A 14,982-nucleotide genomic window follows, 5' to 3' on the forward strand; every position below is an offset into this window, starting at 1 on the left:
ATGTGATATGAATGAATTTTGAGGATAAAATTCTTTTAAGGATTGGAGAATTGTAACACCCCAATTTAGGGGCTAAATTTTAGAAATTATAAAGTATTGGATTTAATTGGTATTTTCAAAGAAACGGTGAATTAAATTATAAAATTTTAAAGTTGGCATACCATTTTAAGAAGTGTAGGAAGTTCAGTGACTAAACTCATAATTTAGCCATTTTTATTTATGAGCGAATTATAAGTTCTCTTCCCCCGAGTGCTTTCTGCAGAAAATGCTCCATTTTCCTCCTCCGGTCAACCCACTTTAAACTCCGATCTACTCACCGTCCGACGTTCGATCGATGAACCGAAACCACCATCGTGTTTGTTGTCGACCAAGGAACAAAACCCCTCAAACCTTTCGTCGTGAATCGTCGCCATTCGTCGTTAATTTCAGTCGGAAGTATCGTTGGTAATAACTCAATTTCAGTTGGTTTTTCATCGATTCACGACGATCCGATGATCAGTTTACGACACCTCCCGCACCATCGTGTTCCTTGCATCATTCCGAGTCTGTCGGTGTCATCATTGATCTCTGTCGACGGCGGCGCGTGAGGAGGTGAAGCGGTAAAAGTTTTTGATTCGTTGATTGAGCACTACACCGTTCAAAATTGTGAACTGAGCTTTGTAAGTGCCTCAAAATTGCTTAAAATAATTTTTAGGAATTTTTCCGTGATTTATAGGCTGCCAGAAGAGGTCCCACTCGCCCCCACATGCCGCCATTACGCGTGGGTAAGGGAAAAAATGTACGGTTTGACCGGTTTTGGAACTATTTTAACCGGTTTGACCGGTTCCAACCCGACCCGACCCGTGACCATTGATCGGCGTTGACCACAGTTGACCAAAACTTTGACCGGGCATTAAACGACCTTTGACTTTGATCGAGTATACATATCCTGACATTTTTCGACGTTCCAAATTTGATTTCGTAGTCCGTTTTTTGAAATTCAGACTCGAATACCTCGAAATTGCCAGTCAAACCTGTTGATTTTCATCGAAAATTCCAAATTTTCGAAAAGTCATATTTTATGCTTTCGACGTCTTGAATCCGAATCCGAAGTCCGTTTCGCTAAATTTGAACCCGATAAGCTATTTTTATCTTATTATCCGATTCGATCCGTTTTTCAGAATTAAGTTCCGTTTTTGATGTAATTTCTGTTGATATGGATCCGAGGAAATATTGGAAGATGATTTCAAGATCGAGGGTGTTCGAATGGAATTTAATGGTCGATCAGTATTGCACGAAAATCGAAGTAATACTTTACTACCTCTTTATACTTTATGGAATATGTTGATATCGGTAAATGCATGAATAAGATAATGTTGGTCACTTCTGTGGAGTCGAATAATTTATACACTCGATATGGATGTGGTAGAAATTCTGTAACTGAATACGGATCGAATGACTAATATAAGAGATTGAGGAATTGTTAGAATTAAATTACAAGTTTGTGATTAGTGATAAAGAAATCAACTCTGGATCTGTAACTTATATGTTATATCAACAAAGGTTAAATATTAAAGGTACTCAGATGAGAAATTATGAGAATACTCTGGTTGGGAAAAATTACGAAAATACCCTTATATTGTAAGATGACAAGAATTGTCCATGGAAGTTGGTTAATAACTCTAAAAAGACATATTAATCCGGTAAAAATTACTGATGTGCATAAGAAATGTTAGTTTTGCTTAGGAAATGTGGATAACCGGTTTTTAACCCCAAGAGGGTTTGAGCAAGATGCTAGAAGTCTGTTAAGGAATCATTTCAAGATCAGAGAATGTTCGAGAAAGAAATTAACCATAGGATCTTTAAATTATAATTATTTTCATTAAGAGCTAATATCGAAAGTATCTGGTTAAGAAATTACGAAAATACCTTTAAGAGGTAAAATAGTATAGGTTGACCCTGAATGAGAAAGTACTTTGAGGATTTGTACTTAACTCGATTAAGTACGAATTTAATTGTTAAGATATTGTATTTGTACAGAAAAATTTATGATATTCCGTTTGTAAAATCTGAGAATGCACTTGACCCGAAAATATCCGAGTTATGAGTAAATATTTGAAGAACTATTTATCGGAGGGTGCTCTTTTATCAGAATTGTTTGAAGGGACTGAAATATGTGATAAACTGGATTTAAATAATAAGATTGGATGGTAGGAAAAGATTTAACTACCGTAGATCTGTAAAATGACCAAAATACCCCTATAATGGAAATGACTCAAGAATATCACCAAGCTGAGGAATGATTGGATATCCTCGAGCTCTAAAATGAATGGAATAAAACTGAACACCAAAATAACCTTATGGCCTAAACTAAGTAAATGTCTTGGATTAATTAAGGAATCCAAATAAGCATATGTGTTGGTATACCTTTAAAAGTAATGAAAAACAATTTAAGTGAGTAGATCAACCCTAAAGCTATGTCAATACCTGGATGGTATAGATATTACTTGAATACGTGTTCGTCTTCTCAAGTTTGGCTCGATGATAAATTTTGGAAGTATTCAGCTCAGCTTAACTCTATATCGCATTCAGTACTAAGAATTAAACGTTTGTTCGACAAATCAACCCTGAAGACCAAATTGAATGGAACGGAAGTGCAACATATATCTGAAATTCAGGAACGCTTGAATTACTCTAGAAAATCCTGAAATAACGGGAATGGACATGACTGCTAAATGAATTAGGTAACCTCAATGAATTAGGATTTAGTAAGTGATTTGGATAAGTCTGTAAACTCTGATGAGTTTACATAGTGTACAATTACGATGGTTTATGATTAAAATAATCAAGTACGTCGACATTACATGATTTGTGGAAACGTGGAAATGAAATAAAGACAATGGAAGATCAATTCAGTGATGATTTCGAAAATGATCTATGGACAAGAATTTGTGGTATTAAAAAGTAAATACCCTGGAAGAACAATGAATTGATCAATCGATAAGCCTTAGTTTTTGGAGCTATTCATCTAAGAGTTGTTTGATAATCCGATCAATCGACATAGACTGTAAATGTCCTAAACCTTCATTTATTCCTTATCAGCTCAAGTCATATTCTGAATAATTGATGATTTTGTCAGTTATTGAACTCTTCCAATAGTGATTCTAAATTCTGACATTCTATCGGTATACTGAAGATCCGTATTTCTCTGTCTGCTAAGATTATCCAGTACCTCTGAATAATATATGTAACTCTGTTATGTTCCCTAATCACATGAATATTTTATATGATTTATGATTTGAATTCTGTTATGATACCTGACATGGATTCTGATCTGATACTTGACCTGAATTATGTTTTGATTTTTTATATATCCGTTTATGGATGGAATGTGTTTTATTGAGGGTATAGATGGAGGAAGAATACTTGCAGGTTCCTCGGCTTTGTGCTGAGAGCCTTACTGTTCATGACGAGGAAGAATACTTGCAGGTTCCTCGGCTTTGTACTGAGAGCCTTACTGTTTGTAACGGGGTTGAATACTTGCAGGTTCCTTGGCTTTGTGCTGAGAGCCTTACTGTTCGTGGTGGGGTTGATTACTTGCAGGTTCCTTGGCTTTGTGCTCAGGGCCTTACTGTTCGTGACGGGGTTGTATGATTATGGAGAACCTACACATTTTGTTCATAACGGATGGGGAAATTACTATGATTTTTTTATTAAAAAAATATGTTTTAAAAGATTGGTATCTTTTCACTAGTTTGAACTGAAAGCTCATTTTCTGTTACCATCTGAATTATCAGTAGGATCTCCTCTCAGCAATAAAAATCTATAGATATCTGAACCAATAAGAAAATATATGTTTATATGTATCTGCACGTTCTTCAACATCATCTAGTAGTTCTGTATTATTGAGCTTTCCGAAGCTCACTCTATTACTCAACATTTCAGGTTAAAAGAATTGTACCAGTGCAACTATCGTCATCAGTAAGGGAGTTCTTCCGGTGATGTTTGCAGAGTACGGTACATGTGATTAGGGGGCATATAATTTTTTTTGTTTTAATATTTAAGTATGAAAATCTATTTTATTTCTGTATACTGATAAATTATTTTATGAGTTACATGTTTTGATAAAAGTTTTAAATTTTCTGCTATTTTTACAGTGGGTCGCTCCGATGGCCCTAATGTGACTTCCCAGATCAGATTGGCTTACCCACATCGGTCTGGGGGGTTACAGTTAGACCCTAAAACTAGACACCCATGGCCTTCGAAGCTCGCCCCTCAGCAAGGTAAAAGAACATACTCTATTCTCTTTGATTTTTCATGGAAACCACACACATGCATGAAGGAAATGAAAAAGGAGAAGGAAAAGAAGGTTCAAACGAACCTTTTTTTTCAAAATGAGGAATAATTCTCTTATTTTTATATTCTGAAAATTTCCCTCCATTCCTCCCTTTCAATATATTTTCCATTTTGTGTTATATACCCATTACAATCTGTCATAAAAAATAAATAATAACAATTTAATTTGCTTGTTGCTTTTTGTTGATTTTTGTGTGACTGGAGTTGATGGTGGTTGGTGAGCTCATGATGGCAGGGATGCTAGGAGACATGGCTGCACGGGATGGCTTGGAGCATGAGCAATTGGTGGCAGCGGCTAATAATGGATTGTTTTGTAGCATGGTATTTTGTGCAGCAGTTGTTAGCGTGGAAGATGGTAGGACATGGTGAGGTGGCAGGGCATGGCCAAAAAATGATGATTACAGATAAAAAGTTTACTTTCATATTGTGAAAAATGGGCCATCAATGGCCACGAGTTAAGAACAACCGGTGGTCATGATGTGTAAAGAAGTAATGAGCTGTTGTAACTATTTCAAGGATTTTTTAGCTAAACAACAAAATGTAAATGAAGTTTATTATTGAAAGAATGAAATTGGATGGTTCAAAAGGTATACAAGACTATTACATTGATAGATATTTATAACCCATATCCAACCTAATAAAAAATTGATCCAACATATTATGACCTGAGCAATTAACAACATAGTAACAAACTAATAATTGATTAACTACTAATTACATCTTATTTTTAACATTCTCTCTACTTATTCAAATTATTGATTCTTGAGTAAGAAACACAAACAATGTGAGTTAATACAAATATATACAATAGAGTTAGTTCTTGAACACTTAAATTGGTAATCAAACAAAAAGACATCTTTCAGGCTTTCTAATTTGTTTTATTTTCACTATCCCCCACCACTTATTTAAAGCTTCCTTTTGTTGGAAGCAAGGCATTTCAACTACAAGTTCCCAAATGTAATCTAAAGCTTCTCTTGGATAAGAAAATATTGTATTTTTTCTGGTTAAGGAATGAAGTTTGCTAAACTCTTAACTCTCCCCATATATTTTTTTTTGTCACGAACACTTGACTATAAAGCTTTCAAGTCCCATGTTATCTTATAATAGAAGCATCAAACATTGAACAACTGAAATACAATGAGACTTAACAGATCATCAGATGATAGAGTTCTATTGCATCACGAGACCTATTCCACTAACAACAACTCAACAATATCTAGATATTTATATCAATGGCAATTAGTGAACATATCAAAAAAGAAACACCTCATTTGAATGTATCAAGCAACAATCATTGAACCTTCGACTCTTGTTGAGGCCAACCAGTATTTACCATGTAACAAGGAATAACAACAATTACAAATCCAAGGCAACAACAAACAACATAGATTGCACTCAACATATAGAACCAAATTTATATAATCAGCAATGGATACTAACCAATGACTCAACTTCATACCAACTACAAAGTTTAACTCTACAAAAACAATTGAAGAAAAGACTACGATATATATGCTCATACTCAATCCAAATAATTGTTGAACTAGTGTATCAACAGTGACCACAATCAACATAAAAAACCAACATAAAGATGATAGATACCATGACCAATATCATATCAAAATCAAATGCTTGTAGCTAACATATGAATTATATTTTTTTTGATGAAACATATGAATTATATTGAATCAACAAACTACACGTTCACCGAGTCCAATTCATTGGTTAAAGAAAAAAGAAACGCACCGATCACCTAAAGATAAAAACAATCAACCTCTCAGAACATTGAACCAATTTAAAGAATAATTCGAAAAAAAGAGGTCAAATCGATAAAGTGTGAAGTAGAACAAGACAATAATCGCCAAACTGGAAACAAAAAAATCATAAAACTAACAAATGCACAATTCTAACTAACCAAACAACTACAACAACATCGGTTGAAAAAGAAGGACAACCCAACGAAATTTGCATTCATCCATTGAGAAGGTGATGAGTTCAAGATAGCATGGAGTGTATGAATCAACCGACGTTGAATCGTAATGGAAGAAACAACTTCAAAATCAACAATGGCAAAAAATAAAGACCATGAAGCGACCCGACAAAGAAAGCGTTGAAAATATATGAAGATAGGAAAAACAACAATGTGGATAAGAACCGACACGGAGATCATTATGTTAGAATCTTTTATGAAGGATACCACATGAGAAAAGGGTCATCAATGATCATAAGTAAAGAAGGACCAGTGGTCGAAATGTGTAAAGAAGTAATGAGTAGTTGTTTGTAATTTAGAGATTTATTAGTCGAGCAACATAATGTAAATGAAGTTTATTATTGAAAGAATAAAATTATGTTATTCAAAAGTTATCCAAGCCTATTAGGTATTTATAATTCATATCTAAACTCAGTGGCGGAATATAGTGGGACATGTGGGGATCATGGCTCCCTGAAAATTTTAATTTTAGACCCTTAAAACTTGAAATAAAAATTAATTTCCCCCCACAAAATTTTTAGAAATTCATATTAAGCTTTAAATTTTTTTTAATGTTATGAGTTAAATCCTCCCAAAATTTTTAAAAATTCTCATTAAGCCTCTTAAATTTTCAAAAATTTTAGTTAGAACCCAATTTTTTTGAAAAAATTTTGAAAAAAATTGTAAACTAAACTCTTCAAAATTTTAATTTAAACCTCTAATTTTTTAAAATTTTAATTTTTTTCCCAAACTCTATCACCAAGTTTCATCACTGTCCAAACTAATCAAAAATAGTCCAACAAATTATGTTTTAACCAACTAACAACCTAATAACAAACTAACCATTGATTAACTGCTATTTGCATCTTATTTATTGCGCACATTCTTTTTCACTGGACTAGCTTAAATTCTCTTAATTCAAATCTTCATCTTCCGGCAATATGGTCCAATTGTTCTAGGTTTAAACTCCTTCCTGTGGGATCTTGGAAAGAGACTTACGATTACTAAATCTTAAATAGGCTAAACTATATAATTGATCACTTTCGTTTAAGTTTTATACATTTTTCTTCACTAAATTCAAAAAACATAATATTTGACCACTTTCATTTTTATTTAATTAAGTTGTGTTCATGTTCGTTTGTATTTAATTAAGATGTGATCACTTATCTTATCGACTTTTAAATGTTTAGTCATTGAAATTGTTATTGTCATTAGTAAGGAAAAGTGAAGAAATTAAATAAAAGTGATACAATAAAAACGAAAATGATCAAATATCATGTTTTTGAATTTTGTAAGGAAAAATGTACAAAACTAAAATGAAAATGATCAATCATATAATTTACCCTTTTTAAATAATTAGAAATCTTGAAAGCTGTGGCCTTCCCATAGTTATCGGTTTCATAGTATCATGTTGATTTTAGTGCTTGCTGGAAATTGAAATCAAGTAGAGGGAATTAAATTATTAAATTTGAAAATTAAAAAAAAGGAAAACTCAATTTAATTGATATTTAAATTAAAAAACTTAAAATATTATTAAATTAAATTTTTCTAAAGTGGCCATATTGTTTTTTTTGCCCTCCCGGTTCTAAAGCTTCGCATTAACTAATTCAGACCGACTCGCGTCGTACACTTAATTTTGATGGATGAATCTTCCAACAAGAATTTTTTATATACACAGACTCAAACTTATGATCTTACTTAAATAATATAAAACTACTTACAACTTAAATTAATACTTATTAATTAAAAGTGACCATATTTGACTTCACCAATAAACATTAAACACCCCAAACAAAAGCTTTTTTTTAAAAAAAAAAAAGTTATAAAGTTGGAGTAAAAAGCTTATTTAAATGTAAAATCGGAGCAAAAGCATCATAAATACTGAATAGTATATCACCACGTGCTTATGATTTTATTGTCCTTTCTTGTTTGGCTTTATTATCATCTTAACCCCTAAATTGTACACTTTTTCTAATTTTAGTATCTAACCTTTCTTTGGTCCCATTTTAGTACCTGAAGTATTGACTAATTTTTTTTGACATAAAGTATGTGACTAATTGATTTATCGTGAAAACTTAAAAATAATTTAGAAATATAATAACTAATGATTTTTTATTAAAATAACTAATGATTTTAAAATACTTAAATTGAAAATTATAACCCATATTTGCATAAGCATTGATCGACTTTGAAAACATTCATTAACATCTTAATCTTCTCAAGATCTATCATTATCTCCCCACCTTCACAAACCAAACTCTTCAAGGTCTTAAAGGTATGAGACCTAAACAAATTCGACCTGAATCTCATAATAGTTTGTAGAAACAAAATATAAATTACTTTTATAAATTTATTTCGGAAATACGCTTTGCATGAAATTGAAGTTACATTTGAGGTCACATACAAGAAATATATGACATGATTGAATTTAACGCGACACTCTTTACATAGGTGGATTTATTTTTAACATAAGTTAAGTTTTAGACTACAATATATAACATAAGTATACTTTAGATACCAAAATGTAACAGAAACATTTCAGTACCAAAATATTAAAAATGGTATATACTTTAAGGACTAAACCCTGAGTTAAGCCATATGTTTTCGCTTTCTCTACTCTGGAAATGATTGATTGTATATAATAAACATTATCCCACTTCCTGCGAGTATGCCTTTTACCCCAAATTCATACTTTTTACATTTAAAATTTAATATTTTTTTTTGGTGTAACTCTCCGTTTTAAACTTAATTAATTTGGATCGATCCATATCGCACACCTAAATTTTGGTAGGTGAGTCTCCCAATAATATCTTTTTTACATACACATGAACTCGAATTGGAGACCGTACTTAATCAACATCAAGGTGCTTACCACTTAAAACAATTTGTGTTAGTAATATTATCTTTTATTTTTTATTCTATTCACATGTACAACAACTCTGTTATTATATAAATTTTATAAATTTGAATAGATTTTTATTTATATTATTATTGAATAATAAAAATATTATAAATCATGTAAAAATTATTATTATCATTAAGAATATTTTTTCAAATATTTTAATTATATTTCAAATAATCTGAAAGTGAATTTAAATTAAAAAAATTCAGAACGTGACAATAGATTTACTTCTCCCTTGAGATTTTGACAAAGCTTTCGATTCCATATTTACAATAGTATTTTTTTATTCTCCTTCGAATTTTTAAGATTTTGTCTATTAATTTAGATTGATTCGGATATCACATCTTATTTTTATATGTGAGTCTCTCAGTGAGAATTTTCTACATACGTAATAATTCGAACTTAAAACCTAATGATATTAAAGTTTTTACCATTTGAACTAATCCCATTGTTATCTTTACAATAATATTTAATGTTATTGTTTTTTATTAAAGCAAAGCAAATACATCTCTATTTCGTTTTCCCCTGTTACTTGTTAGTGGCAGTTGACCTGCTCATCAAACTTATTTACACATACATAACATGCAATAAATGTGATTTCTATTTATACACTGTAAAATGCACTTGTTATGTGAATATTCTTAACTTTGTCATTTGTTATTTTATCAATCAATAATTAATTTAATAAGATAAAATATTATATTTTAAAAAATAAAATTTAAGGTTTAAATCTTGAATTTATGAATAAAATAAATTGAACCGATAATGACATTTTCATGGAAAAGGTTAAAACTCAACCAAAAAACTCGAACAAAAAATAGATAAGAACAAATTTGATTGCATCAACAAACAAACCAAAAAATGAGATTAGACTATCGAAAGACCATCGAGAACAATAAATCAGAGCTAAGCGTCATGAGAAACTATCCACAACGCAAAATCGCGTATCCAAATTCAATCTGAGGGTCCATAGCAAAGAAGATCAACAAGATTACAAATAAGCGTCGTATTGATTAATCGTAGCATCGTCAAATCCAAACTGAGAAAACATAAAAAAGGGGCCAAATGATCGAGAAAAATACAAAAAACATGCCACAAAGACAGAGAAAAATGTGTCATAAATACATAATTATTGTTATTAAAAAAACTAAAAAAGAAATAAAGAGAAAAGAAAACTGATAGTGAACAATCAACATCAAAATTAATGTCATAATTAATTAAACAAAATCAAAAAAGAAAAAATTAACCCGATTTATAGATAAAGAGTTGAATTCAACTATTTAAAAACAAATCACAATTTTTACCATCAAAATAACCTATTCAACACAATTTTTTTTCTTGTAACAGTTTCACACCCATACAATGGATAAACAGCTTTGTTTGTCGTTTTTTTTCAACTTTTAGTTTGTCTTTGGAGTAAATCCATCAACTAAGTTGTTATGCCATGCTATTTTATAGGAACTTCTCTATTAACAAGAGTCCAATTTAATAGTTAAATTTAGTGAAATAATTTAAGGTAAAGTACAAAAATGATCTCCAATTATATGGTGATATTTTATCGAGTTCATTGACTATTAAAAGTTACAAAATGATCAATTAATTATAGGGTATTATTTAGTTGAGTCCCCCGACTATTAAAAGTTACAAAATGGTCACCCGATATATTCTAAACTCGTCATTTTTATTAAAAAATTGACAACAGTTTGAATTGGACGTTAATCTGCTTACTGTGATATGATAAAATTTGATCTTAAAATCTCAAAGGACTATCATATCTCAGTAACATCTAGCTCAGACTGTCATTAATTTTTTAACGAAAAGGGACTAGTTTAGAACATATAAATAGCCAAGTGATTATTCAGTAACCTTTAATAGTCGATGGACTCAATAAAATAATATCCTATAATTATAGGACTATTTTATAACTTTTAATAATTGGGAGACTTAACAAAATAACATTTTATAATTGAGAGATTATTTATGTAATTGTTTTTAGTAAATAAAATAACTTCATCGTTATGAACCATACATTATAAAAATGAAAATAAAAACAGCAACATCGTAATGAAACAAATAACATCGCTTTTATCTCTTATTTAATTATAAGTTATATATATAAAAAAAAGATTAATAAAGAAATGTGTGCAATCTCCACTTTCCTCTGAAACCAAACTCCTCTACCCACGCGTCTTCTACTTTCCTGTCTCCCCTGCTTTAAAACATCTTCATCTTCATGTAATTGCTCCTTTTTAATTTGATTCTCATTTCCTTCGTCCCCAAGAAACTAACTCGACAAAAAAAAAACCCATTGTTTGTTTTGGGTGTTTTCTTTCTTCTTCTACCATGCATTTCCCATGGAAGAAAAGAAAAGTAACTCGTATCTCACGGCTGGTTGCCGGCCTCCTCCTTTCCCCCAAACGCGGCGGATCCCTTGTGGTGGAGACTGGGTTTCCGACCTCCCTCGTTGATCTTTTCGTCAAGAACCGTGATCGCTTCCGGAAATCCTCTAAAACGAAATCCAGTTCGATTTCCACCCATCCACTCCCTCTGTCTCCCCCGTCTCCCTGCAATGAAACCCTACAATCTCCTGACATGGATGTTGGTGAAACAGTATCTATTACCAGAGAAGAAAACGATGATGAGAGGATTCCCTTCCATGTGGTGCTTAAAGTTTCTTTAATGGTGGCTCTCGCTGTTAGTACCAGAAGCCTTGCGATTTGGATCATGCTGGCTGCACTCTTACTTGTGATAATTGAGTTTTCTAAGACCCTTTTCTTCTATCCTACGATTCGAATGGGTTTGAAATCAAGAACAGATGAATTGGTTGCTAAACAACGAGGAACTGAGTTGCCTGATCCTTGTGAGTTGGTAGTTGAGTTGAAAAAGGAAACGGAAGCCATAACATGTAAGAGTGAGCGTAGTCGGAGTTCAAGAATCAAAACCAGTTTAATCAAGAAATTTATTCCTAAGAAGTTTTGCCATGGAAAGAGGAAGAAGCAAGGGAAGAGTAACAACAAGGGTAAAGAACCAAGTAGTCAATTGGAAAAGGAAAAGCAAGAGCAAGAACATGGTGTTCATGATGAAGAAGATGAATCAGGAACAGAGAATGTTAGAAAGGGGAATTCAGGGTATGCGATGATTCTGCTTGTGATTATTCTTGCTGGACTCATAGGAGGGAGGGGCGTTACACTTTTCCTAACTCTTGTAAGCTGCTTCATACTGATATATATTGGAACTTGCATACAAAAAAACGACAGTGATATAAATAGCGATCACAAAACATGATCGTAATCGGAATGTCATTTTTGTCTTGTTTGTAGCTTTTGAGGTGGTTGAGTGTGGAGATTTAGCTTCTGGTTGAATCTGCCTGCTGGCGAAGTTATGATATAGGCAAGGGAAGCTGAGTTTGTTGTAATTTCAACTGTAAATTTATATATACAAATCAGGGTTAGTTCAAGTGTTACATTGCAATTTGCTTTGAATTTGGGCAGCATTCATGCTACGTTTGATTGGGAAAGGAAAGTTAAACCAAAGTATGAGAGAAGACTCCTTACAAGATTCATGAGACTCATCTGACGCAGTTCACATTCTAGTCTCGGAGGAGGACAAACTAAGGATTAGATATTTTGAATTGTAAAGTATTTGGGGGGGGGGGGATGTGGATTACAAGCATTAATCGTAGAAGCCTAACGATAAACTTGAATTGATATACTTCGGGCACAGATCCAAAAATATTTTTTAAGATGGACACATATATATTAATAATAAAAAAATTCATATGGAGTGAACATAAATAATATTTAAGGATGATCACTATTAGTAAAATGAATAACTAACATAAAGAAATTCGAATTTCAGGCAAAACATACATACGACACTGGCACGATGTATCTTTGTGGGAACCCTAGTTTTTCTTTCCATTAGAATATGGACACTAAAATTCTGAGCATCTCAAGCTACGCTAAAAAAATTAACGATGATGTTGTCGTATTATTATAAAATAATGCAATATTATCATTGAAAAATATATCACATTAGCAATTCAATTTATTTTTAAATGATGGGTGACCAAAACGTTAGGTTTGTTTTTGAAGAAAAATAGTAATTGAGTGACTAAAATAGAACCACTTGAAATGGTTTAAAGAAGGCGATCAAAATACAAGATTTTTTCATCTTTGTGCTTCGAACAGAAGAATAATTAATTTGCTAAAATCGTTGTGCTACAATGGTTATTCTACCTCGGAGTCGAGTCAAATCATGTCGTGTGTGCAGGAGTTTTTCTTCTCATCTTATAATACTCGGACTACTCTTGAATTAGAGGACATTAAACTTAATTTTCAGAAAATCTACCAAGATCAATTGTCCCTTCTTGAAAGTCGGCTCTCGAAAAAGGAGGTTTGAGAGGCCATCTTATCCACTGATAGTAACAAAGCTTCGGGGCTGGATGGTTTTAATGTAATACCCCAAATTTTGTATATTGAGCAAAATATAAATTTTGAAAGTTTAGTGGCCAAAGTATAAACTTTAGAAAAGTTTAAGGGCCAAAGTGTAATTTTAAAAAGTTATGTAATCCGGCCCCGTAAATGAATAGTTTATCCCCAAGAGTGACACATCCGTGGGAATTATATTTTCTATTAAAATCTATAAAACGATAAAGTTCGAGAAAAATCCTGTTAATTGGATCGAATCGAATTTTCAGGAAATTTTAAAGGATGATGAAGCAAGGTTAAAAATGTCATTTCCATGATTTGTAGGATTTAATATAAACCGTTAGATTTAAGATAGTTTTCTATAATCAATTTGGACCGTTGGATGAAAAATGTTTAGATTGTAATTTTGGAAAATTCGAAGGGAAAAGTTGGTAACTACTAACTCATTGGTTTATTTTTGACAATTGGATGAAAAAATTGACATGTGGAAAGTTATGGAGCCTTGGATTTCAAGGGTAAAATGGTCATTTTACAATAAATAGATTTTTAATTAATTTTTAACGTTAAAAGATGATAAATATGCTTACATTTTTATTTGGAAATTTCAAGAATTTTTGCTCATCTCCTTCAAGTTTGGCTGTGTACTTCAAGGTAAGGGAAAAAATAATTTCTTTTTTTTTTTCAAGTCAATTTATTAGGAATTTGGATGAAAAGATGAAATGGAAAATTGTTCTACATGAAATTCTCTATCATTTGGTACCATTATTTCATCCATGCTTAGAACATTTAATTCTTAACATTGATGGATGAAGGGGATGTTAGGAATTGATGAACTAAGGCTTGATTATGGTGTAGATGATGTAGGAGAATCATTTTCATGCTTGAATAATGATTGAAACTACTTGAATATGCTTGTAGAAATTCTTGGCCAAGTAGGAAAATTATGGAAGTTAAATGTTTGAATTGAAATTGATATGGAATGTGTAGATGCTTAATTTGTCTGGGGCCTTTACCATTTTCAAATGAAAGCAGTTCTGGGGAGTTAAAAACCAGAAATAAACGTGAGAAGGCAGTTAACAAAAAGAGAGAGCCATTATGGTATTAAGGAGCACGATACTAGGGCAAGTAAAAAATGGTAAAGAGTCAGTTTTTTGGGAAAAAGAACTAGGGCAAGTAAAAAATGGTAAAGAGTCAGTTTTTTGGGAAAAAGATTAGATTATCAACCATCAGTAATTACAGAAAAAGATTGGCAATTAAGGGAGAGCCAAAAAAAAACTAACAGCCATCGACAGAGGAAGAAAAACAATCAACCACAGCGAAACCAAAAAACAGTCCAAAAAAAAAAT

General features: G+C 31.9%; 1 protein-coding gene across 1 annotated transcript; it reads left to right on the forward strand.

The window, feature by feature from the left end:
- Window positions 1–11,549: 11,549 nt before the first annotated feature.
- LOC120199876 lies at window positions 11,550–12,556 on the forward strand. The gene is made up of 2 exons (XM_039200859.1): window positions 11,550–12,410; window positions 12,527–12,556. The coding sequence occupies exons 1-2, from the start codon at window positions 11,550–11,552 to the stop codon at window positions 12,554–12,556; spliced, it is 891 nt and encodes a 296-aa protein (XP_039056790.1).
- Window positions 12,557–14,982: the final 2,426 nt, after the last annotated feature.

Source organism: Hibiscus syriacus, unplaced genomic scaffold (genome assembly GCF_006381635.1).
Source record: "Hibiscus syriacus cultivar Baekdansim isolate YM2019G1 unplaced genomic scaffold, ASM638163v2 tig00000340_pilon, whole genome shotgun sequence".
Lineage (NCBI taxonomy): Eukaryota > Viridiplantae > Streptophyta > Magnoliopsida > Malvales > Malvaceae > Hibiscus > Hibiscus syriacus.